The sequence below is a fragment of the Spea bombifrons genome, chromosome 13, assembly GCF_027358695.1.
Source record: "Spea bombifrons isolate aSpeBom1 chromosome 13, aSpeBom1.2.pri, whole genome shotgun sequence".
NCBI lineage: Eukaryota > Metazoa > Chordata > Amphibia > Anura > Pelobatidae > Spea > Spea bombifrons.
The window spans coordinates 23,705,010-23,724,971 of NC_071099.1; the positions used below are offsets into that span (position 1 = coordinate 23,705,010).

A 19,962-nucleotide genomic window follows, 5' to 3' on the forward strand; every position below is an offset into this window, starting at 1 on the left:
AGAAAAGATTCTGTTTCCTTTAATTATGAGCCATGCGTTTACGCAGGCCCCAGATACCGGAATGTCAAAAAAGATTGATAATGGCTTCTGTAGTGTATGATCTTGTCTGATGAAGAAACGTCTCTAGATATTTGTGGAGGGATTCTCAATATAACACAAATCGTCAAACACAGAAAATATATATAAAAAAAAAAACTAAATTTATATAATATGAGTTTAAGACCAAAGAATCTAATTTTATTCCATGTATATAAGAATAGGGAATAAATGTAATGTAGTGGAGGGTGCTTTGTCTTTAGAATTAAAGGTGTAGTGGAAGTAGTAGAGGTGACGCCATAACAGCTTCCACACTTCTGGGAAGGCTTTCCACGAGGTTTTTTTAAAAGTGGGAATTTTTGCCCATTCATCCAGTAGAGCGTTTGTGGTCTCCATTCCAGGTCATTCCGAAGCGTTCGATGTGGTTGAGGTCGGGGCTCTGCGCGACCGGTCAAGTTCCTCCACCACAAACCCATCCAACCATGGACCTTGCTTTGTGAGCCAATATATGGACAAAAATTATTGGGACGCGCCTCTTAATTCCTGTAATCAGGGGTTGGGTCCCTTACATCCAGTGAAGGAAAATCATCTGCTTCAGACTTTGTAGGAACAGTTTGGGGAAGACCCTACTCCAGTATGAAGCCACAATGACATGGCTGGATGAGCTTGAAGAAGAAGAACTTGACCGGCCGCACAGAGCCCCATCGACCACCTTTGGTGTGAACTGGAACGGAGATTGTGAGACGGGCGTCTCGTCCAACATCAGCGCCTTACCTCACAACGACCAACGACATATTAATGTATATATATTAAGAATGTGATGTCATCAAAGCCACTGTTGGCTTCAGGTGTCCCAATACTTTTGTTCACATAGTGTATACTTGATAGAGAGCAAGCAACAAAGAGATTTTTTAATGTTTTTCAAAGGTTTTTACAACTTTCAGCGAAGGTGGGAGCGTTTTTTCCCCCCATAGTCCTAGGTACGGCTGTTACATTTATATGTCTTTTTTTTTCCTGCCCGGTGTGTGGTGTTACGACGTAACCAGCACTTGATAAATAAACACGGATGTGACCGCTGTAGAATTCCTCGGTTTCTGTGGACTCCTTAATGGGAAAACACATATTTTACCAGCAGAAAGTCATCGAGAACCGTTTTACGCGCCCGCCTTTTAATCTTCCGGCTCCCCAGCAGGTCTATCAGACAAGCCTGCCTGATCATCTGAAAAATACATGAAGACCTGCAAGGCTGAGCTCCCACGGAGTTACAGATATGATTTATATCGTACACCAGATGAAATTAATGCAATTATTTCTAATGGTAATTTGCTTTTCAGACGGGGTATTCAGCCGGTGAAGTCAAGTATGTCAAAGACAGCATGCGCAAAGAGTATTCTTCACATACGAAGAAACTGGCTTGTTTGGGGTCCATCCACATTAGATCCACTCTCAGCCAAGATAATAAAGGGGCTCGGGGGTGTAGCCCTATACTAAATATTTTATTTCCAGAGCTCTATTCTATGTTAAATTTTACACTTTTTAAAAAACATGATTTCTAATACTTTTGAACGGCCATGACCCTCCCCCGAAATACTTCCATAGTCAAGCAAAATATAGCATCGATCATAATTTTGGGAATGCTTAATTGTCATGTGACATAAAAGCAGGCACTGATAGGCTGTTGACATAGATACAGGAAAAAAGTTTTTTTTTAAAGTGAATTATAATTTATTATTATTTATTATTATTATTATTATTACTATTATGGCAAATTGTGGCATAACATATCTAAATAATTCATGCCCTCTCCTTAATTACCCTCCCTTCTCTTAATAACATGATCAAAGGCTCGGAGAACCTATCAGCTCCCAGAAAGCACAAGAAATAACATCATAATAATAATAATAATAATAAAATGGTTCTCCTTTTACACAAAGGCTGGGTTTGGCCGGGAATGGGTTAACTTCCTTTATCAGTCTAATGGTGGCCTGAATAACAGGGGCATGTGCCAATTGCCCCCTGGGCCGGCCCAGATTCATCAAGCAGTGTCGCCCCAACACGACCCCCTAAGAAAGTGGAAAGGCAGGTGCCAGACAAGGTAAAATATGTGAGGGTGAGTGTGAGTCCACGTGAGATGGGGTAGCTACTTTAGAGTGGTGGGGTCCAGTAGGACCATGTGCCCTAATTGCCCCCAGCCCCCAAGTCTTTCACAACTCGAGTTAGAATGCATAGGCTTCAATACCCCTCCATTCAAACAGAAAAACAACCTTTTTCTCTTTATTTAGTCCTCAGAAAGTTCCGTCCAAAGTCGGATGACATTTTTGCTCGTTTTCTTTTTACGGCTATTGGATTGTTCCGGTTTCATCAGTAAAAGCCGTTTGTATTTTTACAGTTATGACATCGATTATTCCCTTTGTGTGTTTTAGGTTATTTGGAACACTCATAAAGTTTTAAGACGCAAAAATATACGTTAAAAAAAATAATAATAATTGAAAAATAACAAAGAGTATGACCGAAACCATAACCTTCAAGGCATAAAACAGGTTCTAAGTTATGGGACACGTCAAAATCATTTTGAATCCTGTAACTTTATTGATAGATTGTGTTTCCAGCTCAACTTTGGGTGAAACAGCTAGACATGGTGGCCACCAAGTTCTTCATCAGGTGTTCGTAGACTTAATATTACACTTGGAAGGGTCCATTTCGCTCTTCCACCGCCTATAGAAATATTAAGTGTTTGGGGCTCGCGCCACCCAAAACATTGTCAGTCCCTCCCACAAATAATCCTAGCCCCACCCATCAACATTATCGGGCAACCCAACGAGGAAGGGCTCCGGGGAGCCAGAGCCTGGAAGTTCCAAGATATCTTAGTTTACTTACCAAGGCTATTGCAAATACCTGTAAAATTTCAAGGTTTGGCTGAATCTCAGTGTTTTTACCCCAATCTCAAGGTGAGGGTGGCACAGTGTGGCGATGACCCCTTTATGTTCTCCTCTGATTTAATGATATCCAAACAACCCAAGTGGAGCTACTCTCCCACTGGGTATGGTATAGGGGTGAAAGCGAAGCACATATGGGAGTCCATGCCCCCCTAAGGCATATATAATATATATATATATATTGTGACAGTGTAAACCCCAGGGAGATGCTTAGTGTGGCATTTGGGTACAGGTGCTATCCAGATTGTAAATATGGGTCCCTGGGTTGGAGCAATTGGAGAACAGGGTGGGCCAATGCTCCATTTCCCCATTTTGTGGAAATTCCATGCCGGGTTTTCCAGGAGGCAAGAAGTCCACAGGATCCGGTCCGGGATTCCTATGGGGTCGGCATCAGGCACAGGTGCTGGACATTAAAAACCCCTGGAGCCTGATACTCAGGGAGACTGTTAGGGAAGAGGAAGTTCCCTGAGCTCCCAGGGCAAGGAGAGGCCCTGAAGAAGACAATCCCTGAGCCAAGTGAGGCAATACCTGCCTGGACATTTTGTGTGCTGTCTGGGGGAGGTTTTCCAGAGCCTGGCGTAGCTGGATCTGGCTGGGAGGTTGAGTTAGTGGGTGATTAGGCTGGTCAGTCTGGACCAGCATAGTTAAGTTAGAGAGGGTTCCAATTGGGGGCTAGATTTTATTTTTATGATTTGGTTTTTGGGGTTTAAGTGGTTAAAATAAAGTGCTGTTTTGTTCAAAGCTGCTGTTCCTGCTGTTCCTGCTCTAGAGGACTGTGCTTAGGACCCCTAAAAGTGACATGTATAGCCCTCATGCTATAGGGTTTGTCACAATATATATATATATATATATATATATATATTAACCCCCTCATCCCCATTAGCAGGTGATGCAGGAGACAGGTGTATGAAGGGACATATACAACTAGAAGGGTATTAGTAACATATCCACCTCACAACACACAGGGTGAGGGAAGGGGAAGTCAAAGTCATCATTGGTTTAGCACCTCCATTTTTAAAAAAAAGAAAATATTTATAAAAAAATTTCAATATAGTCTGGGGGGGTATTTTGCGAGTTACAGATGAGGACATGCGCATTCACATTGAACTCACATTCCCTCGCCTGTAACTCACAAAATTTTAAGTTTTAGGCACAAGCAACCCATGACAAACGGCACGCAGGTCAGTTAATTTTTTAGAGTTATTTTTGCATGAGACTGAAATGCAGTCTGCACAGTCAGGTTAACCCTTTACTTGTTTGACCACTTGACTTCTTAATGAATAGACCCGGATGTGAGTTTGGAATTGCAAAATATTGCTTATTTTAACCTATAAACACAAATGCATGGGGTTTATTTAGTGTATAGAACTAAAGAGGATTTGGGTCAGGAAGAAGATGATGCCGTTACAACACGTTCAAATAAACTGTTTCATTATCTATGACTGTTAGAGCTTTAAACAAATCATCAGTTGGAAGGAGACTTAATTAAATTTAAGGATCCCATCTTCAAACAGTAGGTGCAGCTCCACATAGTAAATGGGTTTGTAAGAAGAGAATGAGTGGATTGAGATCATTACCTGCGGCGTGTGATCCATCCAGACGCAGCATCTGCTAAACAGACCCCTCTGCAGGGTAAAGCTTGAAAGCACGTACTACTCCTTCTAATGGCTGTAATCATTGCTGCTGATATATTAAAGCCTGTTATATATGTATAAGACTGATTTCAGCTCCTCTTCTTTATCAAGAGCAGTGAGCATCAGCAGGAAGAGCTTGTCTGGCCCTGTTCTTTACCGGGAGGGTGGTAGATACATGGAACAGCCTCCTAGCAGCAGTGGTAGAGGGTTATACAGCAAAGGAATGGAAACATGCATGGGATAGACATTTGGTTCCTAAATCTAAGACAAAACCAACGACTGATTGAGGTTTGAGTCTTTACAGCGGGAGAAACGGGCAGACCAGATGGGGCTGAACAGAAAATTCTATCTTTCTATGATGTCACGGGACTAAAATCTGTATGTTTTAAGAAGCAGCTTCTAATTACTCTCTCTTTTTTTCCACATATCATCCTTTTTAGAGTAATTATCCTTGTAACTAAATGACTTAATGTCTGGAGGATGAAAAACTAAACGGTTAATGAGTAGATAACATATCTGCAACAAAAAAAAGTTAAAATGAACATTAAATTGAGTTTCTGTGCACATTAAAAATTTTAATTTCAAGGGTGAGGTTTTTCATTATTGAGCAAAGAATAGAGGCCTATATTACAAGGAAAAAATGGGGAAAAAATAATATTTTGCTACATATTAAATAAATAAACAATGTATATGGTATAAATAGTAACAATGTAACAATGGTGTTTAGAAACATTCCATTAACACTTTGTGAGTAGAGTAAGACTTAATATAAAGTCTTAAGTCATCTTAAGACATACTGGGTCTTTGGGGGGGGTGACTTTTTTTCCATTAGATACCAGTTAGTCTGCATGCGAAATCCCAGTGATGCAGTGGATGGGGGGGGAGTGCAGGTCCAGTGAATACACTGATGGGGAGCTCCAGGCCAGAGAGGGTGAAGAGCAACACAAAGCAGGTGGAGGATGGACTTTGTGCGGGGCAGATCTGGAATTGAAGCCAGGGCAACTGCCCCAGGGGAGGAATGCAGAGGAGGTGGCATTTTGGAGTGAGGGCAATTGCTTTGGATGACAAGTTTGTAGAGGAGGCAATGCATTTAGATCCAGTGCAACAAGGCACAGGTCTGGTGATTGAAGGGTTAAGATGTGCAGCTCTGGGGGCTGGAGGTAATTGTAGAGCTCTAGCCTGGCTGTAACTTGGGGTAGTTTCAGCTCAGGGTGACTGTGCCCGGAGGGGGTGGTAAAGGGCAGCTTCGGAGGAGGGCTGATTGTAGCTGTCAGAGCTGCGGCAGTGAATAGAGGCTGGCATCGGGCAGAACTCAGCGCCAGTTTAGCGCTTGACAGTGGATTGAGTGCTAGTTTATGGTCTGGCTCGGAGTGCTTGTAGAAGAGCTATTATATGACACTGATCGCAGCGCTGTCGGGTGTCTGTAAATAAGGCGCTATCCGCACATTATCGGTATGAATGTACGCAGTACACAGTGCTATAACTTATCAGCAAAAGAGCGCTACTGACTGACTACTGAGCGCTAAAAAGCGACCGCGTATTTAGCGCTACCGAGATGCTGTACATTTAGCGCTATTGGTTTGGAGCGCTATTTAAAAGCAGTCTACCTAGCGCTATTTTTGCCAGTTAATGTGCGCTATTGCGTGGCTTTTGGATGTGAGTGCCGTGCGCTATTAAGTGACAGTGAATGCAGCGCTATACTGAGGTCGTACTCGCTGTTTAGCGCTACAGGGGGGCTGTGTGCCCGGTGAGTGCTGGAATGTGACCTGTGGCGCCCCCATCGCTCTCCTCACCTGCAGCCGGGCGCTCCCTCCCCAGCCGGAGAGCTCCAGTGTAAGGACTGCCGCGCATGAGCAGGGAGCTCGCACTCCACATTCCCTCTGAGCTGCTCATGGACAAGAGGAGCTGCCTCCAGCTACACACTCATCTCAAAAGTGAGACCCCCTCCCCCTGCCCCACAGCACTCCCCACCACCACTAACCAGCCAGCTTCAGGAGACCACCTTCAACTGGGAGCAGAGGGGAGTGCCTGCTGGCCAGGGCAATCAGGAGCAGGTCTGGTGAGTAAGAGCCTTCTCCATCCTTCATACTCCGGGTCCATTAGGATGTCTCTACAGCCTTGGTAAATTCCCATCTCATTGCATGCAATAAACAGGACTGGCTCCCCACTAATAACCCCCTTGAAATCCATCCCCTCCTGTTTTTTCTCCCCCTTTAATCCTTAAGTAATAAATGAAAATACCTTCATTTGGGTTTCTATTAAAAACTAATCTGACCATCCCTATAAATGGTCTGCTATATCTGTATTTTACGGCAAGTATCTCATTGAAAGCCCTAATAGCTCTTATAGAAAATAGAGAAGTATCTGAACTGAGCACCTGGATTCTATAGGAAGAACCTTATAGAAATGGGGGACCAGGTATAAAGCTGCCTTGTGTTATAGTGACCCCTACTGGCCACCGGTGGAACTGCAATGCACCTATGGATTATCTTCGCTTTCTCCCAGCAGCTAGTCACATAGCATCACATTATTACATATTTTGGGGTGTCTTTATTCTATCTCTGCTTTATGGGACTTATAATTATCTTATTTTTATTTGTCTTTGTTTTTCTTGAAACAGAAAAGTCCATCTATGGATATCCCTTTTTTTTTTGGAAAGAATCAGCTTAAATGGATAAAATAGGGTTTGATCTCTTTTTGTGCATCTATTGGGAGCAGACTACAAGGATAACCTGCTAGGAGGTTTCTATATCACCCTGCACTATATTCTGTGGCTTAAAGAATCTTTACGACTGGATATTTTCTCTGTTTGTCCTTTAATGGAGAAAAAGGATACAAGTTAACCAATTTGTTTTTTTCCTCCTGGATTTTTTTTTTCTTTTTTTGGACATGTTTAAGCAAATTTGGGAAATACCTTCCACCAGTATGGGAAGCAGGCAGAAGCCCTGGAAAGTGTGATATTTTCTACTTCCTCTGAGTTAATGAAGCTGGAATGATATTTTTAGAATGGAAATTGTTTGGGAGGTTATATTGGTCCTGCAAGCCAATTTCATTGTCTGCATGTCAGGTATGGTTGCCCCCTTTTTTCTTGTTTCTTCATTTTACCCTGTTGTACTGATATCTGCACTGAGCTGCTGTGGACTGCCACTTGGCTGGCTTATGGTCATGGGAGTTTGGAGTCCATATCAGCAGATGAGCCTGTGGTTGCTTGTTATTTATAAGGTTTATGTGCTATGGAGGGGCTTTGATGAAAGTGGGCTAATATGCCTCAAATATAACTTCATATATTTAATACACACACACACACACACACACTTATTCTGCTGTATTATAAACCAAGAGGGTGGCAGCCTGGTCTGCCTTGACGATCATTAATATCTGCATTATACCTACAACCAGGCTCCTATATATTAAAATTGTTGTTTTATACACTGGTCTGTTTTAACCCTTCAGATGCTGGTAGGGTGGCACTCTTTCAGGCAAAGAATGTCAGTGTTAATCAGTCTCACCATCCACGAACCTATTGCAGGGGAATGTGTTATAGAAATGGTTTGTGTTGCTTTCTGAAACTTCTTAATTGTTATTCTTTTTTTCTAAAATGTATCCACTGTTTTTTGTTTTTTTTTGTAACAGTTTTTGTGTTTGGTTGCTGCATCAGGGTTATTACTAAATATTTGTATATAATGAACTACAACCAAGCTATGATGCTGAACAGGAGATGTGTGCAATACTCATACTTCTAGATCCATTAACCATTTCCCTAAAGAATGTGGTTATTTTAACATAAAGGGTTAAGTCTAATTCGTTGGAATTTATGTTATTCGTCTTTTTTTTTGTGAATCCAAGAAATTTGTTCGGTAATAGGGAATTTTCACATGTCCTGGCTGCTCTGGACACAGAAGTCACACCAGGCTTGGTCATCCATGATGGGAGTCGTAGTCCTCAGCAGCTGGACTTGCAGTCAATGACTGCATCTACCCCCCCCCCCCCAGCTAGACTCCAGCCTAAGTGAAGGTCCCTAAACTACAACTCCCACAATACAAAGGGTGTAAGTTTAGGAACCAGGACAGGATTATAGAATATTGAGGATTTGGAGCTGGTCCAGAATGGAGGATAAGTACTATCTGGAGATGTTCCTTTTCATACAGTGACGCTCAGTGCCAGGGGGTATTTGACTGCAGTGAATTGTGTATGGGATTCTAAAAAGGAATGGATTATGGATGGAGATTTTCTTCCTTTAAACCCATGGAACATCATCAAAAAACACTGTTTTCAATCATTTTAATGCACTTTTATCAAGGATATGTAACGCAAGGCAGCCTGTATGAAAAACCTACGGATTTTAGGGTTTTAATCTTGTGTTTGAACCAAAATCTATTGCATCTCAATGACTTCAGGAGAGTAGGGACAGATGATGAGGGAGATGCTTTAATATCTTGCATTTCGGATGGAAACCACAACCCAAGAATATGTAACCAAGAATCCTTTTCAATATCATTTCAAATCATTTGACTTTGTCTTGGCCATGGTGGGTTATGAACGGAGAGACGTTCCGGTGCAAGTTGGAGGAAAAGCGAAGCCATCAGCTCAAGTATTCCACCCAAAACTGGAGGGTCGGAGGCTTAGATGAAATATAAGGAGTTTTTAAGGGTAGTAGATAAATGGAACAGCCTCCCAGTGGTAGGGTGAGGGAATTTAAACATGCATGGGATAGACATACAGCTCCTGAATCTAAGGCAAGACCAACGACTGATTAAGGTCTGAGTCTTTACAGCAGGAAAAAGAGGAGACCAAATGGTCTGAATGGGGTCTAACCTGCTGGCAAAAACTATGGTTGCTATGGTGATTGCTTCCCTTTTAGCACTTTGCACCAAAATGGCTCTATGGGTGTACATCCAATACTTCCACTCCCCCAATGGATCTATAGAACATGAAGATAAAATATCCTCATTCTATTACTGTTGCCCGTTCAGAATTCCCGAAGGTTTTATGCGTTTAGCATTCTGCCCGTGTGCCGGTGCTCTGGACTCAGGTTTCATATATGTTTCAGCATATATATATATATAATTTTATTGTTATTATTATTTATTTTTTTTTAGAAAATATATTTGCTTGTTTTTTACTTGCAGCGAGTCTTATAATTCCAGGGAGCAGGAAGCCTTACAATGGCACATAGAGCAGCTCTTCGCTAACGAGGGACACGATCCACGAGTCCTTAGCTGGTTATTTAAACGTACCGTATACTCATCAATAAAAACGTTTCACGCCATAAGCCTCTTACTCCACTTTGTATGTGACGCGGGAATGAATTCTGGGGGAAGCCAATGGAATTTTAGTAATTTAGGTAACTTAGTAACTCAAGTGTTGAGCATCATGCCTCCATTATGGGGGCCACGTGTTTCACAATCTGGCTTCACAAGACCCAAGGAAAGTACCAGAGGCTGATTTGTGTGACAACCCTGGCCCATGTATAATCCAATTTAACACTGGTCAACCTCAATGGCACATTTTGTTTCTAGCTGGGCCCATTGCACAGATCTGATGAGCCTGTAATAAGATCAGAACTTCAGAATTTTTAATATTTGTAATCCAGTTGAGAAATTTGGGAAGATAGATTTTTTTTCTCTACTGGTTAGCCCAAGGAACCCACCATTTTGCCTAAAATATTTGCATCTATAATGGTATGGCCCAACAGTGAGTGGTTTTTTCACACTTTCTGGGCCTTGAAAAGCCCAGAATATTTGGCCAAAAGGGCAACAAAAAAAGGTAATTCTGGTAAAAAGAAGTGTTGGGAGCGCTGTCAGTCAAGCATGGTTTGGGATACTATATTCATTAACTAGGCCTTTTGCACGGTAGGGCTGGCACCTTCTGGCTTGGGCTACGCAAAGTCCACCATAAATAACACGCACACTCACTCTAACACATACACTCCCTCTTTGGAGAATCAGGACCAGACTGGGGAGGAATTGCCCCACTTCCCCTGTGTTAGTCAACCCCTGACTTTTTTTCAGGCTTACCATGCTGAAAGTACCCTGCCCTCTCATTGGCTACTACTAGGTCCCAAATAAAGACTGTCCCCTGATACCTGGGTCTCTTTGGATATCATTGGATACTGGACCCACTGAATATCAACTTAAAAACATCAAAGAACATTTTAACCCCTTAATGACAAAGCCCTAGTTCACATTGATCTTGGCCAAGGCCGATGATGTGCTGGTTTATAGAGTCTATGCCTGGAGTCCCAAAACGTTCAAAGACCCGTTTCATCTTATTTAAAGTCATTTAATGTAATATGTGGATGATCGACAGTTGAGCTATAGAGATACACGCCATATCTGCGTACGCCCCGGTGACTTAATTTACAGCGTCTGTGTGAACTGGATACTTTCTCACGAGCCGTGATACAATGGACCACTGATTTCGAGAAGTCTATGCGGATATAACAAGTGCAGATGCAGGGGTCTCCGACCTTACATTTAATGATGCCTTCCTATGATTAATGAATGGTTTTGAACGTGTATTGGAAGAAAGTATGTACTGTGAGGTTATTTCGTTTGTTCTTTTGTAGCTGTATTGGTGCGCTAGAATATCCAGTGGCGTATTATGACCGCATAACAGGGAACCAGTCGTCCTATTGGGTGATCAGGCTGTAGCGCCATCGCTCAATGGACTGGGTAAAAGAGCACTGATCTCCCAAACCAGCCCATTAATAGGACTGCCTGGCCTCCATGGCTTACTTCTGCCCGCCCCTGTATGTCCTTAAAAGGCAGTGTGCCAGGATATGATGTCATTATGTCGCTCAGCAGTAAGTTCAGTGGCACGGAGGGGGGTAGCAGTTGGCGCTCCCCTGGGTTAGGCCTTGGGCAGAGTTAAAGATAAATACACCCCTTGTTTCTGTCTCCTCGTACCGAGTGTGAGCATGGTTGTTTAATTGTGTGTGTGTGAGCATGGATGTCTACATGTGTGTATGAGCAGAGATGTGTAATTGTGTGTGTGAATGTATGTGTTAGTGAGTATGAGTAAGTCTGTGTATGTGCCAGAGTGTATGTTGGAAAGGGGGTAAGGGACAAAGAAGGCACAGTCAAGTTGCTTGGGGGCAATGATGGCACATACCAGCTGTTGGGGGGAGGAGCAGTTTTCGCTCCAGGGCCCTGTGGTTTGTAGTTACTGAATATGCCGCTTCCTTTTCCCCAGACATAGATGTGCCAGTTGATTAGTAAGCAGCGTATACACTCGATGTGGTGGTCGATCAGAATTGGCGCTACGTCAACAATCATTGTTTCAGGAATGTAAAAAGGAAACATCCAAACCACGGAACCTTCCTGAAGGAACAGGCGTCACGTTAGGGGACCTAAATTGAACACACATTGGGTAACAGGGAAGTAGATTGACTGACCAACGTACATTAAACTTTGTGAAATACATTTATGGGATATCAGCGTTCCGGTTCATGCTGCTTGAAATCCACTTTTCTGGAGTTTTACCAAAATTCTCTCTTCTCCACCTAAAAAGGGGGGGGTAGTGTTTTGCGTTTCAGTGTTTGAATTGTTTAGACGCAGGCGACGTGCCAAGCCTTGGGTTTTGCCGACGTTAATGAGTACTGGACAGTCAATTCGTTTAATTGCGACTCTGCGGGGGGATTTGGATAATCGGGGGGGGAGGGGGATGGGCATCCCAAAAGAAGACAAAGCATTAGTAGTATTAAGTAAGTTAAATTAACGAAATCTTAGCCTTCCTTGTTGACATTTTTTTTTAGGCCGATGCCATCTACGTATTTTAACCTGTAAATGACTTTTCATATATTTAAGGATAACGATAAAATGTGGGCTTTTGATATCACCTTGAGGATTTTGATCACCCCCTTTAATGAATTAAATCTAATTATATGTTAAAGGTGGCCGAGCTGTTTGAAATGCATATAAATGAGATGCGAGCCAAGGATCTTCCATAGGTTAATGTTGCCCGTAATGAGAAAGTCAGGAATATCCTAGGGTTAGGCACCTGGATCTACTAATGCGTGAAATGAATATAAATTTAACAGATTAGAAAAAAAAAGCTTTAAAAACTCTGCTTCATTCCCTTTTAATCTCATTCCTGGTCCCAACCCCCCCACGCTAACACTTATGTAAGAAACTGCTAAATGAAATCATCCCCAGTCCCGATGAACGCCCAATTCTTCCCTAGAGATAGTAATTTAATCAAGTAAAAATTTGCCTCATTCATTCACTTCTTCGGGGACAGTCAACTGTCATGTGACACGAAAGCAGGTGCTGGTAGGTTGTGCTATACAAAAAGAAGTCTTTGAACGCGCACACATACTAACACGCAAACTTACTCTAACACCATACACAACACACACATATATTTATATATTAGACTTTATCCTGCTTCCCCTCTCTCCCTTGCACCACTAACCCCGGGTTCACCCCTGATATTCTGAAACCATACACTCACACTCATTAAACATTAAACACTAACATACACTTACACACTCTAACACCACACACTGAAAGATGGTCACGTACGCTAACACCATACAGTAACACCAACTTTAACACCATATGCTGACAAAGATACCCACGCTTATACCATACAGTAAAACACACACAACACTATACTCTCACACACGCTAACACCATACAGTAAAACACACACAACACTATACTCACACACGCTAATACCACGCTCTAATACACTTGCACACACATTCAAACAACCTACACATATACGCACATATCCAACACCATACACTAACACACACTGACTCTAACGTTATACACACATATACACTGTAACAATATACATATATCACACACACTCACCCTAACACTACACACATACCTCTTCTCATCCCCTTTCCCACCATCCATGTCTCTCTCTCACTGCTGCCCCTTATTATTTCACTATCCATGCAGTAGAGGTCTCTGTATTTGAGTCTTTATTCCATACCCCACTAACCAGCTATTTTTTAATTAGGATCATTTTTTACCCCAATACACACATCCGAAGTGCCCCTCTTTAGGAGGCTTAGTCCCTCTTTCCTCTGCTGATGCCCCTCTTATACCCCGATAATGGATATAAATATATATATATATATATGAAATCTGTTCTATAAAGGTATTCCTGCTCCTTTAAGGTATTAAAAGACTTTAATTATTCCGCCAAGTAACAGCTGGTGGGTGTAGTGTGAAAAATGATGTTCTTATTCTCAGAATCTCTGCCTTTTTACCAGGAAGGAAATCATGATTACAGGTGATTAAAAAATGTTTTGTTTTTTTTTTCTTTACTGGAATTCTTCCAGGAAAATGAACATATTTTACAATATTTGTTTTAAGGCTGCATACAGAAGAAGACAAAAATAATCACTTGACGCATCACTTAACCTATAGGATGTGACGGAATGTGGATTAAAGAAAGAAATTCCAAGAAAAACAAGGGTGACTTCCAAATATTAACATTTTTAAAGTAAATAAAAAGGCACATGATCATATGTGCATGCGCTGCCGCAACACGTTATCTTACTTCTCATTGGATGGCAAAAGGGGAATCTTGCTAAAGATTCTTTCTGCCCCAAATCCCTGATGCCCTTTTTTCGTTCCCTGATGCCCCTCTTTTCTGGGAGCTCAGGGCCATTGGAACACAGGAGTGATGGGAATGATAAAGGGCCATTGGAACACAGGAGTGATGAGAGTGATAAAGGGCCATTGGAACACAGAAGTGATGGGAGTGATAAAGGGCCATTGGAACACAGGAGTGATGGGAGGGATAAAGAGCCATTGGAACACAGGAGTGATGGGAGTGATAAAGGGCCATTGGAACACAGGAGTGATGGGAGGGATAAAGAGCCATTGGAACACAGGAGTGATGGGAGTGATAAAGGGCCGTTGGAACACAGGAGTGATGGGAGTGATAAAGGGCCATTGGAACACAGGAGTGATGGGAGTGATAAAGGGCCATTGGAACACAGGAGTGATGGGAGTGACAAAGGTGTGATGGGGTAATAAAGGGCCTCTGTACGCCTATGAAGAGATTCCATTAAAAATCAGCTGTTTCCAGCTATAATAGTCATTTACAACATTAACCCCGTCTGCGCTGGATTTCTGATCCATTTCATGTTATTTTAATGGAGAAAATTTGCTTTTCTTTCAAAAACAAGGACAATTCCTAAGTGACCCCAAACGTTTGAATGTGTGTGTGTGTGTGTGTGTGTGCGCGCGTATGTGTGTATTTGTATAAATGAATATATGAAATTGATTCCAAATACATATTATAAACAATAATGCTAATTTTGTAAGTTTACATCTTTTCTATCCAATTTTGTTGTCTTAACTCTCCAGATTTGTATAGATTTGTTACTCCAGCACATTTAGCCGTTCTTGTTGAACTTCCTCTGACGAGTATTACTAAATGTCTCCTTTCAAGGTAATAGACGGCGGCGGAGAGATTTCTCCTTGGGGGGGGGTTTGACATTAAACCATAACCGCAACCATGGTTTACTAACTCCTTATAAATTACAGCCCTGCTTAGAGGCTTCTCCGGTCATGAGATGAAAATGATTTCCAATCACTTTGGTCATTGCCGGATTAAAAACGAGGATGCGGAGATTAATGGCCTGTTTTGACTAATCCATTAAGCTTTCCAGTTCCCTTAAATTGACTCTACCAATAAAACATTGGGAAACGCCGCGCTGTCTGATGCCGCGTTCCATGCATATTGAACGTTCTTTAATAACGCCTCGAGAGGATACATTAAATACGCCTCCAAAATGTAACACCGCCATAAAACAGTTTACGTGCGTGTAATCTGCTTGCATAATACATGGGCGGCATTCCGTGATGCTGGCACGATGGCGATAGCTCTCTGTAGAAGTGGCGCGCCATTGGGGTTGGCGCTACTATACAGCGGACCGGGATGGTCTATAGGGAAGAGACCTATGGAATTCTCGGCAAATATACAAAGAGAAGTGTAGGCAGATACACATCAACAAAAAAAAAGGAAAAAGACTAAAAAGAAAATTGATAAAAAGAAAATTGAAAAAAGAAAATTGAAAAAACGAGATGCTGCCATTCTAGTATTGCTCCCTATGATCCAATAACATTAAATATTGCATTAAATTACCCCATGCGCGTTCTAATTAAGATAAGGTTTATTAGACCAACGTTTCTGCCATAGCAACCTTCATCAAGGCCGTTACGGCCAAACCGTCAGCCTAATGAACCTTAAAAAAAATAGAGCATTTGACTGATTGTTCATCACGTCATCGTTTTCTTTAAAAAAACATTTATGCCGATAAATGGTGTATTTCTTAGTTAGGGCCCCCAAAAAACCCAGAGCCGCCCCATTTGTAGTATTAGTAGGTTTGGTGTTCAATAGGTTTCTCTTTTATGTTGTTTGGATATTTATCTCTTTATATAAATATTATTAATAAGGCAACTAATACGATATTATATATTATATTAAATAAATATATATTATATTAAATAAATATATATTTCATTTAAATAACAATTTTTATGTATAATATATGTAAGTATATTTCATTTAATATATAATATAGTATTATATATATATATATATAGTATTAATATATAATATAGTATTATATTAATACTATATATATATATATATATTTATATTTTTATATATTTATATATATATATATAAATATATATATTAAATTCAAATAATGTCATTTATGAAAGTATTAAGAAAGATGATTTCTGATGGTTTACAACAAGATAGAGTTCCCTGGGAAATATGGCCGTACTGATGGATACAGTTAAATATCTTCAAACAAGGACTAGATACTTTTCCGCCGAGATTACATGAGTTGTAATGAAGTCGTATAAATGCAGCCTGAATATTGATCAAGGAGAAAAGAAAATTCCCTTTGTAGTCAAGAAGGAATTTTTTTTCCTCCTTTTGAAGTAAAAATTGGAAACTCCCTAGAACTTTTTTTTTTTTTTTTTGCACTTTCTTTTCCGTCGCCATATAACGGTATTTGGAGACACTCGATTTGACGAGCGCGCCCCTTTTTGTTAATTCTGCCGCTACGATGCTTCTGTGCGATGCGCTGGGCTACTTTTCTAGGTCTAGCGGGCCGAGGAGGAGATTCCACTAAGATAATTACAAGGTTGTGAATTTGGGACGCAAAAAAAATAAGAATTTTTGAAATGATCCTCCAACCACATTGACCAAAACAGTAAAAGTTTGTATTCATCCGTAACATTGCTCAAATGTTTTTTTTTTTTTACAATAATCTGAAAAAGGTTGCTCGTTCTGGCCTTTTTGCTTTGATAACAAGGAAAGCCTTTCGACCATTCCAATATTTGTATAAAAAATCATCTCCGGTGGAAAGTGTTGATCTGAATGTAAGTGCAGCCAGCCGTGAAATGAATTATAATATCCACACGTTGGTATCCTAAGCCTAGTCATTCAGCTCGACTCAAACATGGTAGCCTAGCAATAATCATTGAACGCCTCGTTCAGACGGCACTGCATTTCTTTAATTATTTTAACATTTTTCTGTATTTTTTCAATTCAAACATTTACATTGATTAAAATATAGATTGTAAGAGCATGGAAGATGCAACCTGCCCATCTAGTCTAGCATTTTTTTATTACTTTTTGTTTAATCATTCTTTAGTGTATTTTCCTGCACTGAAAGTCTGTTCCAGGTATCCACTACACTTTATGTAAAGCAGAACTGTTAAATCATACCCTTTGTAATTCCGTCCGTCTTGAACTTTATTTAATCCCGTTATTTTTGGCAAGAAACAAAGATACACATTTCCACACACACACACACCCTAACACCTTATAAAGGCTCAATCCAATGTGATGAGTTATTTTTATATATATATATTCTTTAAGTGTAATTGTGACATCACTTCCTGTTCCTATCTTTACATTTTTGTCTTGAGACTCCAACTCTGGAAACCCAGTCTCTAGGTGACCAGACTAATAAATCATGAATAATCATGATCTGTCCTCGAAAGTTACCTATTTTATCTCCTTACCACTCCTCAAATAACTAGAGACCAGATGGCATTGGAATCAATGTTTCCGATAAATGTCAAAATTTAGAAATCTGTTACATTTTTTAAAAAAAATGTAAAAAAAGAATCTACATTGACTTTTTTATTTTAGTTATTTAGTTTTATTATTTCTTGAAATCGTTTTATAAATGTTTAAATAAATTAGTCTTTGAGGAATATTCTATATTTCCTGTAAAATTCATTGCGTCAGCTGTATCTAACCTTATGTATTATGTATACAGTATAGCTATAGATCTGATCAATACATCTAGAGATACCTTGGGTTGGTCCGACTATTTAAAATGCCAAAGAAATACATTCTCCACATGGAGAAACCTTAAATAAAAAGGGGATTTGGATAGAAGCGAGTATTAAAATATTCTTAATCATGGCCTCCATCTTAAAATATACTTAATTTTTTTTATATTCTCGATATATTTCATTATTATTTTCCCCCCTTCTGGATAGAAGAATATGAAATAATATATATTATATATTATATATATTATATATATATAATATATATAATAAATAATATATATAATATATAATATATATATTATATATTATTAATATTATATATATATATATGATATATATAATATATATTATATATATATATATATATTATATATATATATTATATATATAATATATATTATATATATATATTATATATTATATAAATATAAAATGTATTCTAAAGTAAGAAATGTATTTATATACCTATATTGTACATACTGCTGAAACATTTCCAAATAGTCGGTTTTAAATCCCCCCATTGATTAATATGATGTCATCTTTAGTTCAGAGTTCCGATCTCATAAAAATGACTAATTACAATACCAATTACATGGCAAATCACTTTTGTAAATCAATATTAACTTATTTTCCGAGTGCACTTTCTGTTTGCTTGTGTATTACAAGTGCGGTAATGGATATTGGCAGCTTGTCCCGTCCAATATCGAAGGATATTTATGTAAACCTGAATGTATCTCCCACTAAAGAAATTAGCTTTGAGTCAATAAAATGAAACCGGGAAAGGGCACATATTACTAACATTTGATAGTATAAGTGCTAGAAGTGGTGCCGTTTTTCTTGACACAACTATTAATTAGATTGTGCTTGTTATACTTAATTAATGTACATGAAAAGACGTGAATTTCAAAAGCCCGCTGATTGGGTGCGTCAGCAAAAACCCAAAGCGACTTGAGAACCAACACACCAGGTTGAGTTGCACTTGCTTTATCTGCTTGGGTTTTCCTAGTACTACCCTTAGGGGTATAAACTATATGGGTTTGCTTGTCCACCAACCCAATACAGAAGTTCCAACAAATGCTGTGGTTTTGTTGCCATCAGTAGTGAAGACGGCAGCAGAAATGGTCAACTTCGAATGTTCCCAGTTCAGCAGTTTTTATGAGTTGTGTCAACCACTTAAGGTCTCTTGAAATATGTTAGAGAACTGCAGCTAATCTGGCCGGGATACCTACGTTCCGGGCCTCATTGTCCAAGCCAAAGGGTTCCAAGTTGTGTGATGTGGAGGCTTAGGTTCCATGAGTGCTCACTGCCGTTCCATGTGTAGTAAGGTCTGATGCATGTTGCGGAGCACACAGAAATCTCTAGCTGGTCTACAGGGAAGGACAATAATGTCCATCAGACCTCCTAGGTTGACCCTACATAGAACCAAGTTCTCTGCTTGGCATAACCCTACTGAGCTAACCTCTAGATAGTTGTATCAGTACAAGACAGTTGAAGGTAATGCCATATATTGGTCAATACAGAAGAAGATGATCGAAGCATCGAAGCTTGCAGGTCCTCAGAGATCTACTTTTTCTATGTTGGCCCTAAAAATGTATCAACTTTATTAGGTTAGGTAATTTATAGAGAACCAGTAGATTCCATAGTACTCAACGTAAAACTGCATAAGAACGTTGGTGGATAAGTGACTATGACCACATTGATTCCATGTTTTGGTGAGGACACAATGAGGGCATGGATCAACAGTGGGTCCGATATCAGAGAGGAGAGGGGAATATTGCCAGAATGATACTGTTACAAAGAGATAAATCATTTAGAGGGATAGACACAAGGCCCTATAAACAAAAAACAATGGAAAACATTGGATATTGTGGCTTTGTATCGCCGTAAAGATGGATTCACTGATACCGAAAAAAAAAAAAATAAAAGCATTACCGTCTCTAAAAAGATTACCATTTCATAAACATTTCTCATGCGTTCTAATAAAGTGTCAATTATAGCGTTAAAAGCTAACAGCTTTGTTATCCTTAGGCTTATCTTGTGCTTTATAAAGGTGTCAGG

At 39.9% G+C, this 19,962-nt stretch overlaps 1 protein-coding gene across 1 annotated transcript in view; it reads left to right on the forward strand.

Annotated features, from left to right (window-relative positions):
- Nucleotides 1-7,504: 7,504 nt before the first annotated feature.
- Nucleotides 7,505-19,962, forward strand: part of CA10 (carbonic anhydrase 10) — a 35,312-nt gene continuing 22,854 nt past the window's right edge. Inside the window, exon 1 of the mRNA XM_053453423.1 lies at nt 7,505-7,673. Within this exon, the coding sequence (XP_053309398.1) occupies nt 7,613-7,673 (61 nt within the window). The 5' untranslated portion in view covers nt 7,505-7,612. The remainder of the gene's footprint in view (nt 7,674-19,962) is intronic.